The following is a 21,187-nucleotide window of genomic DNA, read 5'->3' on the forward strand; positions in this document are numbered from 1 at the left end:
CCTACCTTACTGACAGGACACATTGTGGCATAGTGGCACAGTGGTTAGCGCTGTCACCTCACAGCAAGAAGGTCCTAGGTTCGAACCCTGGGGTTGTCCAAACTTTGAGGGGGGGGGTCATCCCCATCCCAGGACCTTTCTGTATGGAGTTTGCATGTTCTCCCCATGTCTGCATGGGTTTTCTCCGGGTGCTCTGGTTTCCTCCACCATCAAAATGACATGCATGTTAGGGTTAATACTCCTGTCTGTGTCCCTGACCGAGGCATGGCAAGACGAACTGGAGTTGGTCCCCGGGCGCTGCACGGTGGCTGCCCACTGCTCCTAGCTACACAGCTAGAATGGGTTAAATGCAGAGGAAGAATTTCCCCACGGGGATCAATAAAGTAGTAAAAAAAAGTAAACATTTTGTACATATTCAGAATTACCGGTCATTACCGGTTTGATAGTTCCTCGTGGAGTTCCACAGAGTTCAGTGTTGGGGCCACTCCTGATTATTTACCTCCTCCCTCTTGGCAACCTCTCCCGGCACTATAGTATCCATTTCCACTGTTATGCTGATGATAAACAGCTTTATGTGCCCACTAAACCCACTTCCACTCTCCCCTCCAGTACCATCACTGCTTGTCTCCATGATATACAGATAAAGATGGCTAACAACTATCTGAAATTGGCGTTAAATCTACACTCTCGAAAACTAATCTTTGCTCACTTTCCATTGCTGGAGCCACCATACCTGCCTCCTCTCAGGCTAAGAGCCTTGGCGTTATCCTACATAGTACCCTTTCCTTTTCCAGTCATATAAACAATGTCTCCTGGATCGCCTTTTTTCCATTTGCGAAACACCTCCAGACTATGCCCTGCTTTAACACTACATTCCACAGAAGTCTTAGTCAATGCTTTGGTCACATCATGCATTGACTACTGCAATGCGATCCTGGCAGGCATCCCCATCAAACTTATTCACTGACGTCAACTCATGCAGAATTCTGCAGCACTGAGACATGGTCCATTGACCAAGTCTCTCCCCCGCTGAATCAATTACACTGGCTTCCTGTGTGACAGCGGATTAATTTTAAATTTTTATTATTAACATTCAAAGATCTTCATAAATCCACCCCCTGCTTATCTCACAGACCTCCTTCAGGTTTACACTCCATCTCGCTCCCTGCGGTCCTCACCAGCAGGTCTATTGGCACTACCAGCCATCAACCTCAGCACAATGGGTGCCAGGTCTTCCTCCTGTGCTGCACCCAAACTCTGGAACTCCCTTCCGCATCACATCCGCTTACTGGGCTCCATTACAGAATTCAAAACCGCTCTTAAAACCCACCTTTTTAAACTAGCATACTCACTTTAACAGCATTAACCGCATCAAATTCATCTTTTTTATTCACTTCCGATTTATGCTCTGTTGCTTATTGTGTGATGTATTGTTTGCACTCATGTTTTTTACTGCTTTGTTGTTTATTGTATTTGATGCAAGGTGACCTTGAGTGTCACGAAGGGCGCCTTTAATAGATAAAATTTATTATTTTATGTACTGTAATAAAATAGACAGATGAAGAAATAGAGACCTTGAATCACACAGTTATTAAACATAATTTATTTATTGAATGAATCCCAGCCTAGTGTTCGCACATTCGACCACACCACCGTTTAAGTCAGAGAGGCAGTAAAATGATGTGAACAGGGTTTTTATGGCAGTTGAAGGAGATGATCGTTTACTTGAGACATTCAGTCAATATATTAATACAACCACATCCCTTTTGCGTTCCCTAGGTTCACGCTTCAAATGTTTGGGTTTTTTTTGGATGGATTCCTCTTTTTAATCTACCGAGATTTAATGTCATATTCCCCGGCTCTCTATGTAGCCCATTCACTTTGCTTATGTCAAAGTTAACTGGATAGGAAGGGCCGTGTTGAGTCGTCATGTTATCCCTTCCATTCCTGACGTCTTACTGAGATACGTGTTGGTACAGGAGAACATCAAAAACAATGAAATGTTGGATTTACTCGTGAGTATCATTTCATTTATATTAACCAAACCGAAACTGTCTCTGAAATCAGGGAAGTGTGTTTCTCAGTCAAGTATCTCAGACTGCGGTTTCATCACCTGACTGATTTCCCTCTCTGTTCAAAGAGAACACGTCGGTTCTCACGAAACAGACGACAAGCCGGAGCAAGACGTGGCCCTCAAACCAAACCGGCTCTCAGACAGACTGAGCTAAGACTGAATCACTAAACTGGATTCAGTCGGTCTCTGAAGGCCCACCGCAGTCAGAACTGGAGGTGTGGACTCGAGTCACATGACCTGGAATCAAGTCGGACTCAAGTCCCAAATTTGACTTGAAAGAGACTTGCAGCTGGATTTTGACTTTAACACCGATCGACTTGGCTTGGACTTGAGCCTTTTGTCTCCTTCTCCGAGTCCAGAGATAAAATGCTTTTAAAAAGTGGTCACCCAATCAACGCTTCATTTGCATAATTACAGACCCATTTTGAATCAATCCGTAATAAATACACATTTTAAAAAACATTGTGCATTTTGTATGTTAAATTACTCTGCTGTTAAATTTTTTGAAATGGCATTAAATTTGATGAAGAGCACATAACAACTTGCTTAGGACTTGAAACTCAAAGCTTAGAACTCGGAACTTGGGAAACAACTACACGGTCCCACTTCTGTTCAATACACCGTACAGACAGACTGGTGTCCACCAGTAAAACCAATCTCACCATTTGAGATTAAAATGTCAAAAGGGAGAAAGTTGTTTTTTTTTCTTCCTGTATCCATCCGTTGGCCTGTTGCTGTAAATCCCAGATCCTCTTTCATTCTGCAGACTCCGAGTTTCACCGGGTCAGACTCTGGTCAAACCTGAACAATGAGGATCAGATTTAAGATTTGATGAATCACTAGTAAGTTAAAACCCAGCACTGTAAAACACATGGGAGACTTTGTAGCTAGCAATGCCAACACAACATTCCCAATAAGTACGTCTGCGTTGATTGAATACCCAAGATGTATAAATGCTGTGCACCGGCTATGCTAAAACAGGGCCACATTTGGTTAGAGGGAAAATCGTGTAAATGTCTAAATCTTATCCTAGATATGTTTAAACAAAAGCAATTAAAAGTATTTTGTACAATACATGGATTTACATTGGGTATCTTTGACAGTTAAAGTTGTTTGGGAATAAGCACGGGACACGATTTCAACATGGCAGCTATACTATGTGTTAGCTCTGAATAGAGCCAACACATAGTATAGCTGACTTTTGCAGCAAACTGTTTAATTAACTGTTACATAATTACACAGCACCCAAACATCTTTAAATGCCTAAGATACACAACACAAGTCCACATGCTGTGATAGCATACTTTTAATTGCTTTTGTTTTAGCAGCGGCTAGTTAGCTCTCCAGCTAAGACTTTGGGACATGCACTAGACTTTCACTTTCAACCAAATGTAGCCTGGTTTAATCAACACAGAATTTCTTCCATCCATCCATCCATTATGCAAGCGGCTTATCCGAATTCGGGTCGCGGGGGGATGCTGGAGCCTATCCCAGCAGTCATTGGGCGGCAGGTGGGGAGACACCCTGGACAGGCCGCCAGGCCATCACAGGGCCCACGTAGGGACAATTTTAGTATGGCCGATTCACTTGACCTACATGTCTTTGGACTGTGGGAATTAATCAGAGAGCCTGGTCTGAAGGTGGGCCGCATTTAGCTGGCTGTATTCTGGGCTACATGAGAGCTAACGTGTAGCCGCTTCCGGTGCTCAGTGGCAAATGAAATGAATAACACCTTGTCTGTGAATGTTCTCATTCATCCAGGTCATGGTTATCCAAAGGAATTGAATCAAGTGCAACTGGACTTGGTACATATATACCAAGTCCAGTTGGAATTGATTCATATATACACATACCAAGTCCAGTTGCACTTGATTCATATATATATATATATATATATATATATATATATATATATATATATATATATATATATATATATATATATATATATATACCAAGTCCAGTTGCACTTGATTCAATTCCTTTGGATAACACTTTGGTATCTAAGAACAGAAGAGCAGTGGGACGTTCACGACTGTGGAAACAGCTCGATAAAGTATTGATTCTTCTATTGCGTCACAGTAGTCCCTGGTTGGATGATGATGTCACTCACTGTCGGACGCAGTCTGGAATCTGCACGTGCTCAGTAGGAATGTGGTCAGAAAGAGCCTGGAGATTATCCACGAACTGCAGCTTCCTACTGAATTTAGAGCTGGAGAGAGAAAGGGGGAGGGGGGAGAGAGAATGGGGTGAATCATGCAATGTCCAGTAACATAAATAGTACAAGACCAAGAAGAAAAGAGAGGAAAAGGAAGTTGCAGACCTGATGAAGGGTTTAATGATGGTGATGAGGGCTTTGATGTACCAGGTTGGATGGACGACATACAGACCCTTCAGATTCTTCCGTAATCTGGAGAGTGCCAAAGAGAGAATAACAAGAGGCATGTGAGACAGTCAACTGTTTTCAAACCCTTGGTGATTCAGTGTACACGCACGCACACGCACACGCGCACACACACACACACACACACACACACACGCACACACACACACGCACACACACACACACACCCCGGCGGTTTCTGAACATTGGGATCTTTGTGTGACTAAATGGAGCGACAGGTTCACCCGCTCTGTCCTGCAGGGGCAAAACAGGAAGTGAGACAGGAAGTTGTCTAGACGCAGTCAGGTGTCGGGGCAGATCTGTGAATTACACCGTGCGACGCCGCTAGTTTGGTTGTGGTTGAGAGAGCCCTTCGTGACTACCTTGTGATTTTGGGCGACATGAATAAACGTGACTTGACTCCCTCCCTCCCCGTTCCCCTCTTCGCAGCCCTCCGTCACACGGCTAGCCGGAGGGAAACGTTCAGCTCAGATTCACGTCCGACCAACTTTTGTTTTAAAGCTCCGACATCGCGATACTTCTCTCTCGCTCTCGTTCCAAGTCTCGCGTTAACTATACTACCGCCTTCTCTATAGACCACTGCACTTCCGCGTTCGAACGTTAGAGCGGGTGGGGCGCTAGAGGGGGATAAATGGCTAACTATGTCGCTACGTTGGCTGCTGCGGACAAGAACCGATACTGCGAAATATCGGTGGCCAGTGTCCTTTCAGTAGAACAGGGGAATGGGTTAATAACCCCACTCATGCATTACACCCTGAAATGATAAAAGGCAAAAATTGAATCACACATCATGACCTAGAGCAGCCATGGGGAAAAGACATAGGAACTAGGCTACATTTTCAACAAATGTTTGCATTTTATTCAGTTATTACTTTTTACTGGATTACACATGACTGCATACAATGATGCATGATATACTACTCAATAAGGATGACAATAATAATGTGATAACACTGTTTGCATTTTAACTGGGTAAGGGAGACCGGGGTAGTTACCCCTCGTTTCTAGGAAAGATAAACAAAATTGAGCACGTGACCAAATATTCAGGGAGGAGGGACCATTTTATGAATTTTAATGGATAAAAATACTGTAACGTGCATGGATAAGAAGACACGCTGGCCGCTGGATGGCGGCTCTGACCCTTTAGTCGAGCGGCTAGCGATGCCTCCTGCGGTGCGGGCGATACGGGTTCGCTTCCCGGCCGCGGCAGTTCCTGTGGTTGCGTTGTCCCCCGAATTCGCTACAATACATATGGGTTTGAAGAATGTGATCCCACTCAGAAATGTTTAGCTAACTGTGGAATTCCACATAGCTACCGGCTCTCGACATTTTGGTGATTATAAAATGTAGAATAGACGTAACCTAATACAGTGCGGCTTGGCGGCTTGGGTTTTCTATCCCCCTCTCCTGGCGTCCTGTTGTCAAGGTACCCGGAAGTGTTCCGGTGGTCTATCCCGCTCATTCACCCTTGACTTCCGGTTCTCTTTCCGGTCAGCAATTAAACAGACACGCAGTCAGTCTTTAAAGTGATGCAGCCGCGCGTCCTCCCGCCATTTTCTGAAGCAGAATATTCGCCGTGGGAGTTTTCATATTTTCTCCTTTCCCGGCGAACACTAAGAGCTGAACGTGACGATTTATGAAGGTCCCTCATTGATTGGCTCTAAATGACCCCTGAGCTCTTTAACGGAGAGCTGAACACGTGTGACTGAATCTTAAACTGCCGTTTACACGAGGCGGCTGAATGTGAAGCACAGCGTCGAGCTACTGCCCTCTTTTGGACACAGACACGAACTACATGGAATAATGAGAGCGAAAAAGAGAAGGAAAGACACAAAGTATATGGAATAATTAAACACAGGAAAAAACAGACAAAGAAGCGGAACAGAATGAAGAAAAAAAGGTAAACTGTGGTAGAGAGGAAGAGACGCCGCCTACCGTCGGTCTATGGTGGTGTAACAACCTCGGAGCCAGCTGATGCCCGGCAGCTTGTCCTTCTGACCGCCGGCACACAGGTAGACCATCACATAGTTCTCTGTTACCATCAGCTCCAGCGTCCCCACCACATACCTGACACAGACAAGCTTTGCTGCTTTTTAAAGGAGCATTACGCGGTAAAGTGCAGGTTAATGCACGTCGCTTTGGATAAAAGGGTCTGCTAAATGAAACTGTAACATTTTGACGCAGTAATGAATAAGCTAGAAAGCATGCTGAGCTGGCTGGTTTCACAAGTTAGTTAGTAGTGTATGGTGACAGTGGAAATAATCTAAATTGTTCATCTCCTATTTATTCATCAGGTAATTCAAAGTGGTCAGTTCAGGTGCCTGGTGCCTTCCGTGCTCGTGTCTCCACGGTTTAGGCCTTCTGATGACCTTGAATGGAAAATGTTGTATAATGTTCTAAGTCGTGTCACATAGGCAGAACAGAAGCTTGTACTGTAGGGTCATAGTACCTTTTATCGTATTGTATACTTTTTGTCACAATGATCCCTGATATGAATGCAGATCAGATATCAGGGGTCAAAGTTCAGAGGTCAAATGTATTGCTAAAAATATACATGAGACACAGTAAAAGGTTTTTGTGATTTGTGTGTGTGTGTGTGTGTGTGGGGGGGGGGATTACCTAAACAAGTTATCCATGACATACTGGTAATTCTCCAGTTTGTTCTCGGGCAGAAAACAGGAAGAGAAGACTATGATGTCATTCATACCGTCACCATAGTAACCTGCGAGAGAGGGGTGGTTGCAAATTTATACCAACCGCTGATTACCATGTTAATAAATTACTAGCTAATGAAAGACTAGCTAGAGACCGGTTATCTTATGAAGCCCAGTCTGTTTACTGCAGGGTTAACACTGAACCACCGTGTCCTGCTAGCATACATTTATATTACTTTATTTTTAGAAGCAGTATGAAGGAGTTGTCTTAAGACTTAGTATATCCACTTTGTTTTGAAGATTTGATCAATACAAAAGTTAATTTTTGATCTATTAATAGAGTAGAGAGTTAATGGAGTGCTGGCTGTTCACCAACAGTCTTATGGAGAACTAGCCTGCTAACAAAAATGCTAGCATTAGCTCCCAACTCACTTTCTATTTGCTTCTTTTATCACCACTTTCTTTAAATCTGTGCTCTTTCACTTGACGTGAAGAGTATTGCATTGCATTTTAAAGTAAGAAATGTGCTCTGTAAGCAAAGTTGGACTGATTGACTGAGAGCAGACGGTGAAGTGTCCCTGCCTACATCGGAGCCACAGCTTTGCGCTGACCTCCGTGGGAGAGGACGCGGAGGTAGGGCTCTAGGACGCTCATGTTGACCCTGCTCTCCTGCGACGGGTGTCCCGTAGTGAAACAGCGCCACCTGGTGCCTTGGTCGTCCACCGTGTCCTGCTCGAGAGAGCCTAGTCCAGCCTGATCCATCTCCGGCACTGCCCCGGACCGGCAGCCTGGACCGGAACCATGAGACTTGGAACGCCATGATGCTATACCAAGACGACGGAAATCATCTGTGAGACAGTCAGAGAGAGAGAGAGAGAGAGAGAGGGGGGGGGGGGGGATCAGGAATCAGGAACACTTTATTTGTCATTTCATTTCATGTACGGGAGTCGAAATATTGTTTCCCCCAGCCCACAGCGGGGCAACACAAAGACAAAAACACATACCCCACAACTACAGTAACTTCAAGAACACATACTAACACATATGTATATCTAATCTAACACACATATCCACCATTAACAAAAACAAAAAACAAAAAAACATTCACTGTCTAAGGGAGCGAATGCCAGCCAGGTTGACTGTCAGAACTGCCGGTCTGCTTGGGCTAGCAGTTAGCTTAGCCTGCCCCACTCCCACGTCCTGTCAGACCGCCCTCGGTGCTTCATTCTTGGGCGCAGCTCCAGGCAGGGCCGTGGTCCCTGGGCCCACAAGGCACAGCAGGCCAAGCTCTCCCAGCTGATCCAGCGCCAGTTCTCTTAGCCAGACACCCTTGACACACCTCCTGCACTCCACACAACGACACTAAAAACACCACAAGGCTAGGCGAGGCCGCCGCCAGACCGCCCTCAGTGTTATCCGAACTACCGGTCTGCATGGGCTAGCAGTTACTTTAGCCTGCCCCACTCCCATGTCCTGTCAGACCGCCCTTGCTGCTTCCTCCTCGTGCGCAACCCCAGGCAGGGCCGTGGTCCCTGGGCCCACAAGGCACAGCAGGCCAAGCTCTCCCAGCCGATCCAGCGCCAGCTCTCCCGGCCATCAAACGAAGACACAACTTAAACGCAGACGCGGACAAAGACACTGCATGGACGGTACTGGGTGAGGCCATCGCAAACTTAAGTTCGCACCGCCAGTCTTCCCACACCGGGAGCGGAAATAAAGACAGGCAGACAGATATCGAGACAGACAGGAAGTGATAAACAAACAAACTCCACAGTCTGTGGGGTAGGCAGAAATCACAGTGTGGGTGGGCACAGAGAAAATTAGGTGGGCCCAGCCCATCCCAGCCCATCCCGATCACGGATGAATAGGCTCGGTAGCCCTTGGCTAACGGGTCGGACCCTTTAGTCGGGCGGTTAGCGATGTCTCCCGCGGTGCGGGAGATACGGGTTCGCGTCCCGGCTGCGGCAGTTCCTGTGGTTGCCCCCCCGAATTCACTACAATACTTAACAGGCTCTGAAATGTAACCGTTAACCAAAATAGGCCATTACATCTAGTATACTTGCCTGGATGCAACACAGTTTAATCATACAAGGCTTATACGTCATCAGAGGGACCAAGACAAATATTAACAGCATCACGTAGCCGGGCACGACGGCCACTCACACATATACCCACACAAGGCCAGAATAAAGAACCAACGCGGACCTCCGTCGGGCCTCACCTTCTACGTCCAGGTCGTACAGGGGAAAGGAAAGCGACTCGCTGTCCGAGGGCGTGTCCATGTTGTCCAGGTCGAAGTCCAATCCCGTGTCGTCTTCGTCGTCGGGGGAGGGCGACAGGATGGCGGAGGGGAAGTCGTCGGAGGGCGCCGAGTTGCTGCAGTCTTACAACGCACATTGACATGACTTGAGATTGACGTCACACCGCCGGTGAATGAACACCTTTATTCTCAAAACGCTGAAAACGACGACTGCAATGTAAAGGAAGCCGTCTGGAGATGTAAGTTAGCTGCTATCCTTTAAAACTACCCCGCGGGGAGGAGCGCCGGGGTAGGGTGCAATGCAAGCCGGGCAAATTGAGCTTTTTACTGTTAAACTGAGCAGCAGGTATTTGTTGTTTTACAAAGCAGAGTCGTTATTTACACTATCAGCCCCCCTTTTAAAGCCAAAGTGTTGAGACGGTGCGTTAACGTTGGCGTTGCCGCCATTCTTAAATCCTGGTTTGCTGCCGTCAGTCAAGCCTGGCACTTCTTTTCCTCCCTTCTCTGCATCACACAATAGTTAAAGCTGTTACGAGGAGTTTCCCACAGCTTATCTGTCAGTCTCGGTTCAGTTTTGACCTCTAATATGACCGGCATAATCAAATAAGACCAGAAGATTAGACGCCCCCCCCCACCCCGGGCCTTCAAGGTAGTCAGTGAAGGCCCAAGAAAAAATACTGAGAGAATTTTTGTACTCCTAATAAGTATTTTTTGATTATTTTTATTCACTGAAATATAATAGTAATAATGTGGCGAATTCTATCGGAGTGTTCCTGCTGGAGCGGGGGTTTGGTGGATGTACTTGCACCTCACGTAAAGTCTATCGCATTTTGACCTATGAAATTCGCTCTATAAATTAAGTTTTGTTGATTGATTGATCGATCGATTGACAGTTCATGAATGACAGGACGGCATACCCAGAGACAGACTTAAGGCCGGGGCCACCAGAATCTTCTTCCGGCGGGGTCGCGACCCCGACAGGGTCAGACTGCTGGGCGGAGCTACAGGGAGGAATGGGAAACAGAGTGATTTTAAATGGGTGGACTGGTTCCTTTGCAGGTTATCAACCATATAAGAGCCATGGCTCTGGTTGTGTGGCTTATTTGTGATAACTTTCATCGTAGTGGTTTGGACATGATCTTGTTGTGGTACTTGAGAAACATGAGGTGGAGCCAAGCATAATCATAATTTCTACGTGTAAATCTACTGAATCTAATGAGAGGTAAAGACTTTAATCCACTTTCAAGCTTGAAAAACACTGGAATGATGGAAGCAAACTCAATTACAGAGAAGGAAGTGATAGTCCACAACAAGGTGTACACCGGGTCTTTCTTTGCCTCCATGGAGTGTTGAAATCCTTTAACGGATCCCTTTGTCATGGTTTATCCAGCTTATGCCAGGGTCACTTACCAGAGTGTTAAAAGCGTTCAGTTGTTTTTTTGTTGAAGTTTTTGAACTCAGGATGTAACGGTTAGGAAGCAAAAGTTAGCCAGTAAGCTAACTTGGAATGTTTTGTGTGCTTGCTACTGATTCAGCCTGTTGCTATGGTTACTTAGAACAGCGTGTTGCTATGGAGATGGTGTCCGGCGTACGAACTTATAACAGTGATTAAACCTGAGCCGAACTACATGTGTGGTAGAGTTTTAACGCAACACCCTCCAGCCAATCAGAGACCGGTATTCTCTGCGGTCGTCATATACCACCTTAAATGGTCATGTTGAAATGTACGTGGATGTACATTTCAACATGATCATCCTTTTGTGCTTTATTGAAAAAAAAGATCATCCTTTTGTGCTTTATTGAAAAAAATGGTAAAATTTTTAAAAAGTATGACAACACTGGTCTACAAAAATAGTTTTTTTTTCTTGCATGGACTTTGGAAACTGTTTTTGGCTAATTTTGGGCTGCTGAATCCAAATCTGAGCTCAGGTTTGCTCTATCACATCAAGTTTTCATGCCACCTGTACGCTCCTTATTCAGGATTTTACAAAAGTTGACCATCTAGTCTGGCAATCTTGTTGGGAATAAAAATGGCCCCTATTCATTTCCTAAGTAATTTCATGCTAGGCTGAGTGTTAATGTATTCATTGTAATCCTTTTTGCATCTATCGATCTTCTAATGCAACAGTGTTTTTTTAACTTTGAGGGTAAAATTGCTGTTTTCTCAAAAATAAGGATTTTTCACAGTTCAAAAACCTGATGTGATAGGCAAAAACTAATGCCAGATTTGGATTCAGCACCCAGCAGTTAGCCAGAATCTATTGAAAAACCCCATGCAAGAAAATTTATGTTGACCAGTGTAATCAATATTGGCCCTGTGATGGCCTGGCGGCCTGTCCAGGGTGTCTCCCCGCCTGCCGCCCAGTGACTGCTGGGATACGCTCCAGCATCCCGCAACCCTGAGAGCAGGATAAGCGGTTGGGATGACGGATGGATGGATAATCAATAATCAATCAAACATAATCAATCAAAAAAATGTGTAATAGCTCAACCTGAGTTTCTCTATGAAGACAACAGGAGCTTCTATGTTTTGTTGTCGAAGGTAAAAAGGAAAGTGGACCGACAGGTTTTTATTATTGGAGTCAAAAGAGAAAGCTCCTCGTCTTACCTGGTCTGTCTTTAACTGGAGTCGACATGGCCTGGTCAGAAGAACCTGTGCCATTAGGACAACCTGGAAGAGAAGAAGAAGTAGGAATGAAGACAGACAGAGAGAGCGAGAGAGAGAGAGGGGGGTGGTGTTGGTGCTGATGGAGTCACCTGGGAGGAATTCAGATGCTTCCTCTCTGTCTCCTACAGAGAAAAAAGACAACTGATGAGAACACATGTAATGATATTTAGACAGACAAACAGACAGAATTTAAATGGTATTCTTACCTGATCTGTCCTCAGCAGCGGTTTTGTTTCCTGGAGAACTTTGTGACTCCTCCTCATCTTCAGAAGACGGAAGATGAAAAAAGAGGAGAAAGAGGGATGCGAATATTTACCGACATCAGTCAGAGATGTAATGGAATTTAAACCGACAACCAGGAACTCTGTTGTCCATACCTGCTGTGTTTTCAGCTATGGACTTGGGCGCTTTCTCCTCATCTACTGGATAAGGAAACAGGACGGTGGGTTATCATCATCATCATCATCATCATCATCATCATTATGGCTTTTCTCCAGAATATTAAGTGTTTACTACTATGGGCAGAAAGTACACAGGCTTTTTTTTTAAATACTACATGAGGATTTCACTGACTAACACCTTCAACCAAACGGAGGAAGTATTTAGTGTTTAGGATGTAGTATGAAGTATGTAGTATCTAGTTCTTAGTATTTAGTATGTACTATCTAATTCTTAGTGTTTAGTATGTAGTATCTCATTCTTAGTATGTAGTGTCTAGTTCTTAGCGTTTAGTATGTAGTATCTAGTTCTTAGTATTTAGTATGTACTATCTAATTCTTAGTGTTTAGTATGTAGTATCTCATTCTTAGTATGTAGTGTCTAGTTCTTAGCATTTAGTATGTAGTATCTAGTTCTTAGTGTTTAGCATGTAGTGATTTGTGACAGAAGGGTATCAGCAAGAGTTAAAGGGAAGGTTTACAAGATGGTAGTGAGACCAGCTATGTTATATGGTTTGGAGACAGTGGCACTGATGAAAAGACAGGAGCTGGAGGTGGAGGTGGCAGAGATGAAGATGATAAGATTTTCATTGGGAGTGATGAAGAAGGACAGGATTAGGAAGGAGTATATTAGAGGGACAGCTCAGGTTGGACGGTTTGGAGACAAAGCAAGAGAGGCAAGATGGAGATGGTTTGGACATGTGTGGAGGAGAGATGCTGGGTATACTGGGAGAAGGATGCTGAATATGGAGCTGCCAGGGAAGAGGAGAAGAGGAAGGCCAAAGAGGAGGTTTGTGGATGTGGTGAGGGAGGACATGCAGGTGGCTGGTGTGACAGAGGGATGATGTAGAGGACAGGAAGAGATGGAAATGGATGATCCGCTGTGGCGACCTCTAACAGGAGCAGCCGAAAGTAGTAGTAGCAGTAGCAGTAGTAGTAGTGTTTAGTATGTAGTTCTTAGCATTTAGTACGTAGTATCTAGTTCTTAGTATTTACTATGTAGTATGTAGTATCTGGTTCTTTGTATTGAGTATGTAGTATGTGTATCTACATACACATATCTATCTATTGGCCCATGGGGCCCTGCCCGAAAAATCAACATGGACCCACCACCCCAGGGACCCACCACCCATGGGGATGAGCACTTGGGTTGGGTGCAGTGCAGGCCGGGCAGCAGGCAAAGGCGGGGACTGGGGCGTGCCAACTTGCAGCATCGAGGACTGGTCCTCGGGACGCAGAATGTCACCTGTCTGGCAGGGAAGGAGGCTGAGCTGGTGCTGGAGGTGGACCAGTACCAACAAGATATAGTTGGGCTCACCTCCACACAGTATGAGCGCTGGTACCAAATTCCTGGGGAGGGGCTGGACTCTTTACTTTGCTGGAGTTGGCTAAGGTGACAGGCGCCGGGCAGGTGTGGGGATACTCACAAGTCACAAGTCACAAGTGGAGCCCCGCCCGTGTGGGAGTTCTCCCCGGGAACGAGAGGGTCGCCTCTATACGACTGCACTGGAGGAAGGCTCTGACTGTTGTGTGTGCTTATGCACCGAATGGCACTTTGGAGTATCCAGCCTTCTTGGAGTCTCTGGGTGGTGTCCTGGATAGGGTTCTGCCTGGGGACTCTGTAGTTCTGCTGGGGGACTTCAATGCTCATGAGGGTAATGACGGAGAAACGTGGAGGGAACCCGAGCAGTGCCGTTATTGGACTTCTGTGCGAGTCATGGATTGGCCGTAACAAACACCATGTTCGAACATAAGGTAGTTCATGTGTGTACTTGGTACCAGAACACCGACGATCAGTGATAGACTTTGTGGACGTATCGTCAGACCTGCAGCCGTATGTTCTGGACACACGGGTGAAGAGAGGAGCAGAGCTGTCAACTGATCACAACCTGGCGGTGAGTTGGATCAGATGGCGGGGAAGGCTGCCAGACAGACCTGGCCAACCCAAACGTGTAATGAAGGTGAACCGGGAACGTCTTGCGGAGGCCCCTGTCCATGAGGTCTGCAATTCCCACCTCCGGAAGAAGTTCTCATGTATCCCAAGGGAGGCGGGGGACATGGAGTCTGAGTGGGCCATGTTCAAAGCCTCTATTGCAGATGTGGCAGGTCGGCGCTGTGGTCACAAGGTCATCAGTGCCTGTCAAGGTGGCAACCTAAGAACCCGTTGGTGGATACCGGCAGTGAGTTTCCTCTCTAGGTGGTCTGGGCTTAGAGATAGGGTGAGGAGCTCGGCCATCCGGAGGGAGCTCGGAGTAGAGCTGCTGCTCCTTCATGTCGAAAGGAGCCAGTTGAGGTGGTTCGGGCATCTGATTAGGATGCCTCCTGGGCGCCTTCCTTTGAAGGTTTTCCGGGCACGGCCAACTGGGAGGAGACCCTGGGGTAGATCCAGACTCGCTGGAGGGACTACATGTCCAGTCTGGCCTGGGAATGCCTTGGGATCCCCCAGGAGGAGCTGGAGGGCGTTGCTGGGGGAAGGACATCTGGAGTGCCCTACTTAGCTTGCTGCCACCGCGACCCGACCCCGGAGAAGCAGCTAATGATCAGATGATGTATGTAATATCTAGTTCTTCGTACTTAGTATGTAGGATGTAGTATCTAGTTCTTAGTATTTAGTAAAACCAGCTGGTGGACTGTTTGGTTGGAAAGACTCGAACTCTATGTACACAACTGCTAAATAAGTATTAAGGGAAAGTCATGTTAAAAATATGTCCTCCATCATTACAGTAAGGAGTTTCAGACTGATAATAAATAATTCATAGGACTTGAGAATTACTTCACAAATAAACTTAATGAAATGAAGGGAACTGATAGAAGTATAGAGTATTATGTTTGGCATTACAACGCTAACCTCGCTCCAAAAATACTGGAAAAGCCTTAAAGCACCACTCTTTACAGACTGGGTGCATTTACTGACTAAAACAACTCCATATTAGATTATGTAAAAGATCATTTAAAAAAAAAGTAGTACCTGTCCTGTCCTCACAGGCTGTAGCAGCAGTATCTCTAGGAGTCGTTATGGTACTTGTAGTAGTAGATCTAGCTGCAGTAGCTGTAGTAGTAGCTGTAGTAGTAGGTGTGGTAGCTGCAGTAGTTGAGGAGTCTGTTTCCTGACCATCCGGCGAAGGTGAACTACACGAGACAACGAACCGTGAGGACATTTTAAAGGTCTCAGAAACAGATTCTTTCATTAAGAAGAAAGAAAAAGCTAATTCATTTTGTCATTGTACAGGATACAATGAATGTGTCCTCAACATTTAACCCATCCTATTGGAGCAGCGAGCAGCTGCAGCGCCCGGGGACCAACTCCAGTTCTTCTTTCCGTTGCCTTGCTCAGGGGCACAGACAAGAGTATTAACCCTAACATGCATGATGGGGTGAGGAAACCGGAGCACCCGGAGGAAACCCACGCAGACACGGGGAGAACATGCAAACTCCACACAGAAAGGACCTGGGATGGTCTGGGGTTCAAACCCAGGACCTTCTTGCTGTGAGGCAACAGTGCTAACCACTGGACCGCCGTGCTGCCCAGATGTTACTCTGCATGCACAGCCACTGGCTTCTTAGAAGTAGATTTAATCTTTCCCTGCCACGTGTCTTGATGCATGCCCAATAATCCAGATGAGAACATCAAAGAAGGTTGAATCAGTTCATCTGGATACAACCTTCATTGACAGAGACGTTTCATCACTCAACTAAGTGACATCTTCAGTCTAAACTGACTGCAGGCATCTCCACCCCTGATAAACAACACAGTACAATACAGTTGCCTAAAGACCGAAACCAACGACCAGTTTCATGTGCAAATATGGGTGTGGCCACTAATTAGAGTTTCAAAGGCCACGTGTACCATTCATCACAGCATTGTAAGATGGCGACAGATGTACAGTTGTACTCTTAGCCCCCCCCCGCCCCCCGGTTTATAAGGGGTGAGGATGCCTGCAGTCAGTTTAGACTGAAGATATCACTTAGCTGAGTGATGACATGGAAATGCATCTGTCAATAAACGTTGTATCCAGATGAACTGATTCAACCTTCTTTGGTGTTCTTCCCTGGATTATTGAGCATGCATCAAGACATGTTGACTCACTGCGGCGAGGATTGCCGTAAACTTGTACGCGAGTGCGAGCAAATGGCACTTGTGAAACAGATGTAATTAGAGAAAAAAGTCCTGTTACCCTTTATAGTTTAGGTAGATAAAGGTCTCAGTCACATTTGAGTAAAATAATCCTATTTCTATAAATGTCATAGGATCTTTTTTTTAAAGATATTTTATTTTCACGGACCCCTTGCAATTACACCCCGGACCACTAGGGGTCCGCGGACCCCCGGTTGAGAAACACTGGTAGCGAATTGGGGGGACAACGCAACCGCAGGAACTGCCGCGGCCGGGAAGCGAACCCGTATCGCCCGCACCGCAGGAGACATCGTTTACCGCTCGACTAAAGGGTCAGACCCGGTAGCCAGCGGCCAACGTGTCTACTTATCCACGCACGTTACAATGGGTCTTGTGGATAAGGTGAGGGACATCATTATGGGGGGGGGTGAAACAATGGCCTCCTATGATGTTAAGTCTCTCTTCACGTGCGCTCCTGTTGATGCAGCCGTGGAGGTAGTCCCTAAGAAATCACAAAACGACCCTGCTCCTGAAGCCGTGACTTCAGTCCACGTACTTCATATACAGGGGGCAGTACTATAGGTAGAGGCACGGGTGTGCTATGCGTCCCCCAATCTCACCTGTAGTGGCCAACTTGTATATGGAGGAAGTGAAAAGAGGGCTCTGATGTCCTATCCAGGGACACCACCTAGCCATGGTTCAGATTTGTGGACGACACCTGGGATGAAATTAAATCTCAGGACGTACCACATTTCACCAACCGCGTTAACTCTGTGGACACCACATCAGGCTCACCAGGGAGGAGGTGAACAATGAAAGGTTAGCCTTCTTAGACTGGGAAATTGTAATTGGCGATGGGGGACATTTGATTGTTGATGTTAATCATCCGCTGAGCACAAACTAGGAGTCATCAGGACGCTGTACCACCGAGCTGACAATGTCCCCAACCACACAGCGGCCTAGGCGTAAACCAGTGGTGATTCCGTATGTGGCGGGGGTGTCGAAAAAGCTGAGACGCGTATTTTCTAAACACCGCAGCGCCGCGTCTCAGTTGCTTTCTAACCCCAAAGCAAGCTGCACCAGAAGTTGGTCCACCTTAAGGATCGGGTCGCCCGGCACAAACAGAGCAATATAGTGTACCCTGTTAAGTGCCAGGAGGGTTGCCGTGACTTGTACATTGGGGAAACCAGACAGACGCTGGCCAAGAGGATGGCGCAACAACACAGGAGAGCTAACACGCCAGGCCAGGACTCCACAGTCTCTACGCCACCTACAGGCCAGGACCCCACAGTCTCTACACCACCTACAGGCCAGGACTCCACAGTCTCTACACCACCTACAGGCCAGTGGCCACTCTTGCACATCCTTGATAGGGAGGAACGATGGTTTGAATGGGGAGTCAAAGAGGCCAGCTGTGTGAAGCGGGAACGACAGTCCCTGAACCGGGGGGGAGGGGGGGTATTGTTTATAAGGGTGGGGATACCTGCAGTCAGGTGAGACTAAAGACGTCACTTAGCTGAGTGGTGAAACGTTTCGGTCAATAAATGTTGTGTCCAGATGAACTGATTCCACTTCTTTGATCCTCCTGCCACAATTAGTTACTGATTAGCTAAATTGCTTGGAGTTACACTACCTCCACCGTTCCCGGATTGAATACTGAGTTTAAGGACAAGTGCACAATCACACAATTTCAACATCGTCAAATGTTTCAACAAGCTCAAAGTTAAAAACAGGAAGCGGATCCATTCTGACCTGGGCGGGTCTTCCTCCTCGTCCTCCTTTCTGCACTCCATGCTGTTGCTGTTGCTGTTTCTGAAGGTGAGGATGATGAGGATAAATGAGCTGAGGGGTAAATCTTCGACGTTAATCGATAATTGACAAAAGAAAAGGAAATCCGTGTTTGGCTCCTTGCTGCCGCCTGGTGGGCAAGTCCGGCAGCTGCAGTCTGAACACACGAGGAGACCGCTGGTGTGTTTCGACACGATACGTCGTCTGCTTTAAATGCAGGAATGCAAACGTGTATGAACCCTGCAATGGAGGCTGCACAGATTATTGTTATTATTATTATTATTATTATTCACAAGTGTTATTATTACAAGTAACACCACGGTCACATTTTAAACAATGTATCCGTGTATTCTTAACCAATCAGGCCACAAAACTCAAGTCTCGTCCACCCTACAGGAGACACAGAAGTATACATGGGGGGGGGGGGGGGGATAAACCACCTCATTGTAAAGGCCTACATGGCTGTCAGTAGAGATTCCTAGACTTTGTGAACACAAGAAGGTTACGGTGTGCCGCCATGTCAACAGAGTTTGACCCGGGGAGTCGGTGTGTGGAGTGGAAGTCCTGATAAGACGTCCACATGTGAAACGTGAACAGGAACATTTCATTACCTTCGCAGCGCCGCAAGGTCCCGTCCGGGATCCTGCAGGGTTATGTCGGCCTGGATCCTGCAGGGTTATGTAGGCTTGGATCCTGCAGGGTTACGTAGGCCTGGATCCCGCAGTGTTATGTAGGCCTGGATCCTGCAGGGTTACGTCGGCCTGGATCCTGCAGGGTTACGTAGACCTGGATCCTGCAGGGTTACGTAGGCCTGGATCCTGCAGGGTTACGTAGGCCTGGATCCCGCAGGGTTAGGTAGGCCTCGGTTCAAGAACACTGACTTTTCCGACTTCATGAAATCCCCTCGTATCACTCTCTCACCCTCCACTTCTGTCGCTCTCTCTCTCTCTCTCTCTCTCTCTCGCTCTCTCGCCACACCTTTTAACCGGTAGAGAGAGAGAGGTGTGGTCCATTACCACGGCGAGGGCCCAGCCCGGTAACCACGGCAACACGAGCTGTTCGGGCTTAGCTGCATGGGTGGAAACTACTCTGCATGTCTATGCCTGCTCAGAGCAAACTCTTACACACACACACACACACACACACACACACACACACACACACACACACACACACACACACACACACACACACACACACACACACACACACACATGTGCAAGCATGCACATACAGAAACACATTTTGACACAGTTGCACATATGCAAACATGAATGCACACACACACACACACACACACACACACACACACACACACACACACACACTCACACACACACACACACACACACACACACTCACACACACACACACACACACACACACACACACACACTCACACACACACACACACACACACACACACACACACTCACACACACACACACACACTCACACACACACACACACACACACACACACACACACACACACTCACACACACACACACACACACACACACTCACACACACACACACACACACTCACACACACTCACACACACACACACACACACACACACACACACACACACACAACACTTAAGCACAAAAACATACACGAACACATGCACACACATAATCACATTGTGACAAACACACAATCACGCCCAACAATAACACACACACACACACACACACACACACACACACATGTGCAAGCATGCACATACAGAAACACATTTTGACACAGTTGCACATATGCAAACATGAATGCACACACACACACACACACACACACACAGCAAACATACACACAACACTTGAGCACAAAAACATACACGAACACATGCACACACATAATCACATTGTGACAAACACACAATCACGCCCAACAATAGCACACATACACACACACACATACACACACACAAAGACAGAAGACACAAACAGTCATGCACAAACACATTTTGACACCAACGCACAGACAACACACATGCACACACACACACACAAACAGAGACACAGACACGGACACACACAAACAAACCCAACACTTGCCCACACAAACACAAAAACACACACCACAGTTTGTGCACACAGACACACACATCCGCGATGTGAGATAACTGACAGGGCACGATATGGATTTAGTTAAAATAAGGTTTTGTCTGTACGCTCCTGTGTGTGTGTGTGTGTGTGTGTGTGATGATGATGATGATGATGATGATGATGAAGACGAGTTAGGCAGGTTCCTGCTGATGTCCCATCTCATATCGTTGGAAGTAAAAGGTCTTTTCTCGGCTCGCAGCAGAGGCCGACAAACAGACAAGCTGAAGGTTCGCTGGTTTGAAAACCGGAGTCCGTCTGGCTCGGAGCTGTGACCCGGCCCACCAGGACTGTCGTGGGCCGCGTCCATGAGCGAGACACCGTGTGTGTGTTGGTCATTGGGTCGCTTTTAGAGTCTAATTCTGGATTAATTTGAATAGTTAACATAACACCTGATGTCTTCAGCGCTGAAAATATAACCCGCTGAAGTGTCCTTCAGCGTTTTGTCCATGTTTTCTGGAGGTGACCTTTGACCTCCCGGTGCAGGGAACTGAAAATGTCCCCCCTTACAGGCGGTCATAAAAGACTGAAATAGGAAGAAAGAGGAAAAGTCAAGTCTCCTCTGATCGGCGACACCCCGAAACCCTCCTGCAGGGTGCAGGAGGGTTTCGGGGTGTCGCCGTGCACTTCGGCGTGCACATGACTCGGCGGTTTGAGTCTCTTCGTCGGCAGGAGAAATC

General features: G+C 46.7%; 1 protein-coding gene and 1 long non-coding RNA gene across 2 annotated transcripts; both read right to left on the reverse strand.

The window, feature by feature from the left end:
• Positions 1–1,614: 1,614 nt before the first annotated feature.
• Positions 1,615–12,064, reverse strand: LOC130128756 (BCL2/adenovirus E1B 19 kDa protein-interacting protein 2-like). The gene is made up of 9 exons (XM_056298471.1): positions 12,001–12,064; positions 10,310–10,393; positions 9,354–9,515; positions 7,744–7,980; positions 7,098–7,200; positions 6,414–6,545; positions 4,398–4,484; positions 4,188–4,286; positions 1,615–2,875 (listed from the first exon to the last, which is right to left on the reverse strand). The coding sequence occupies exons 1-9, from the start codon at positions 12,026–12,028 to the stop codon at positions 2,851–2,853; spliced, it is 957 nt and encodes a 318-aa protein (XP_056154446.1). The 5' UTR covers positions 12,029–12,064; the 3' UTR covers positions 1,615–2,850.
• A 3,522-nt stretch (positions 12,065–15,586) lies between these two features.
• LOC130128206 (uncharacterized) lies at positions 15,587–19,415 on the reverse strand. The gene is made up of 3 exons (XR_008811897.1): positions 19,011–19,415; positions 18,364–18,423; positions 15,587–15,626 (listed from the first exon to the last, which is right to left on the reverse strand). It is a non-coding gene; the product is annotated as an uncharacterized LOC130128206 (long non-coding RNA).
• Positions 19,416–21,187: the final 1,772 nt, after the last annotated feature.

Source organism: Lampris incognitus, chromosome 18, assembly GCF_029633865.1.
Source record: "Lampris incognitus isolate fLamInc1 chromosome 18, fLamInc1.hap2, whole genome shotgun sequence".
Classification (NCBI taxonomy): domain Eukaryota; kingdom Metazoa; phylum Chordata; class Actinopteri; order Lampriformes; family Lampridae; genus Lampris; species Lampris incognitus.

Coding starts and splice junctions, on each gene's coding strand:
- LOC130128756 (XM_056298471.1), bottom strand. CDS start 12,028: ATGTCGACTCCAGTTAAAGACAGACCAG. Junction 7,981..9,353: donor GTACGACCTGGACGTAGAAG/GTGAGGCCCGAC, acceptor ACTGTCTCACAG/ATGATTTCCGTCGTCTTGGT. Junction 6,546..7,097: donor GTCATGGATAACTTGTTTAG/GTAATCCCCCCC, acceptor TGTCTGTGTCAG/GTATGTGGTGGGGACGCTGG.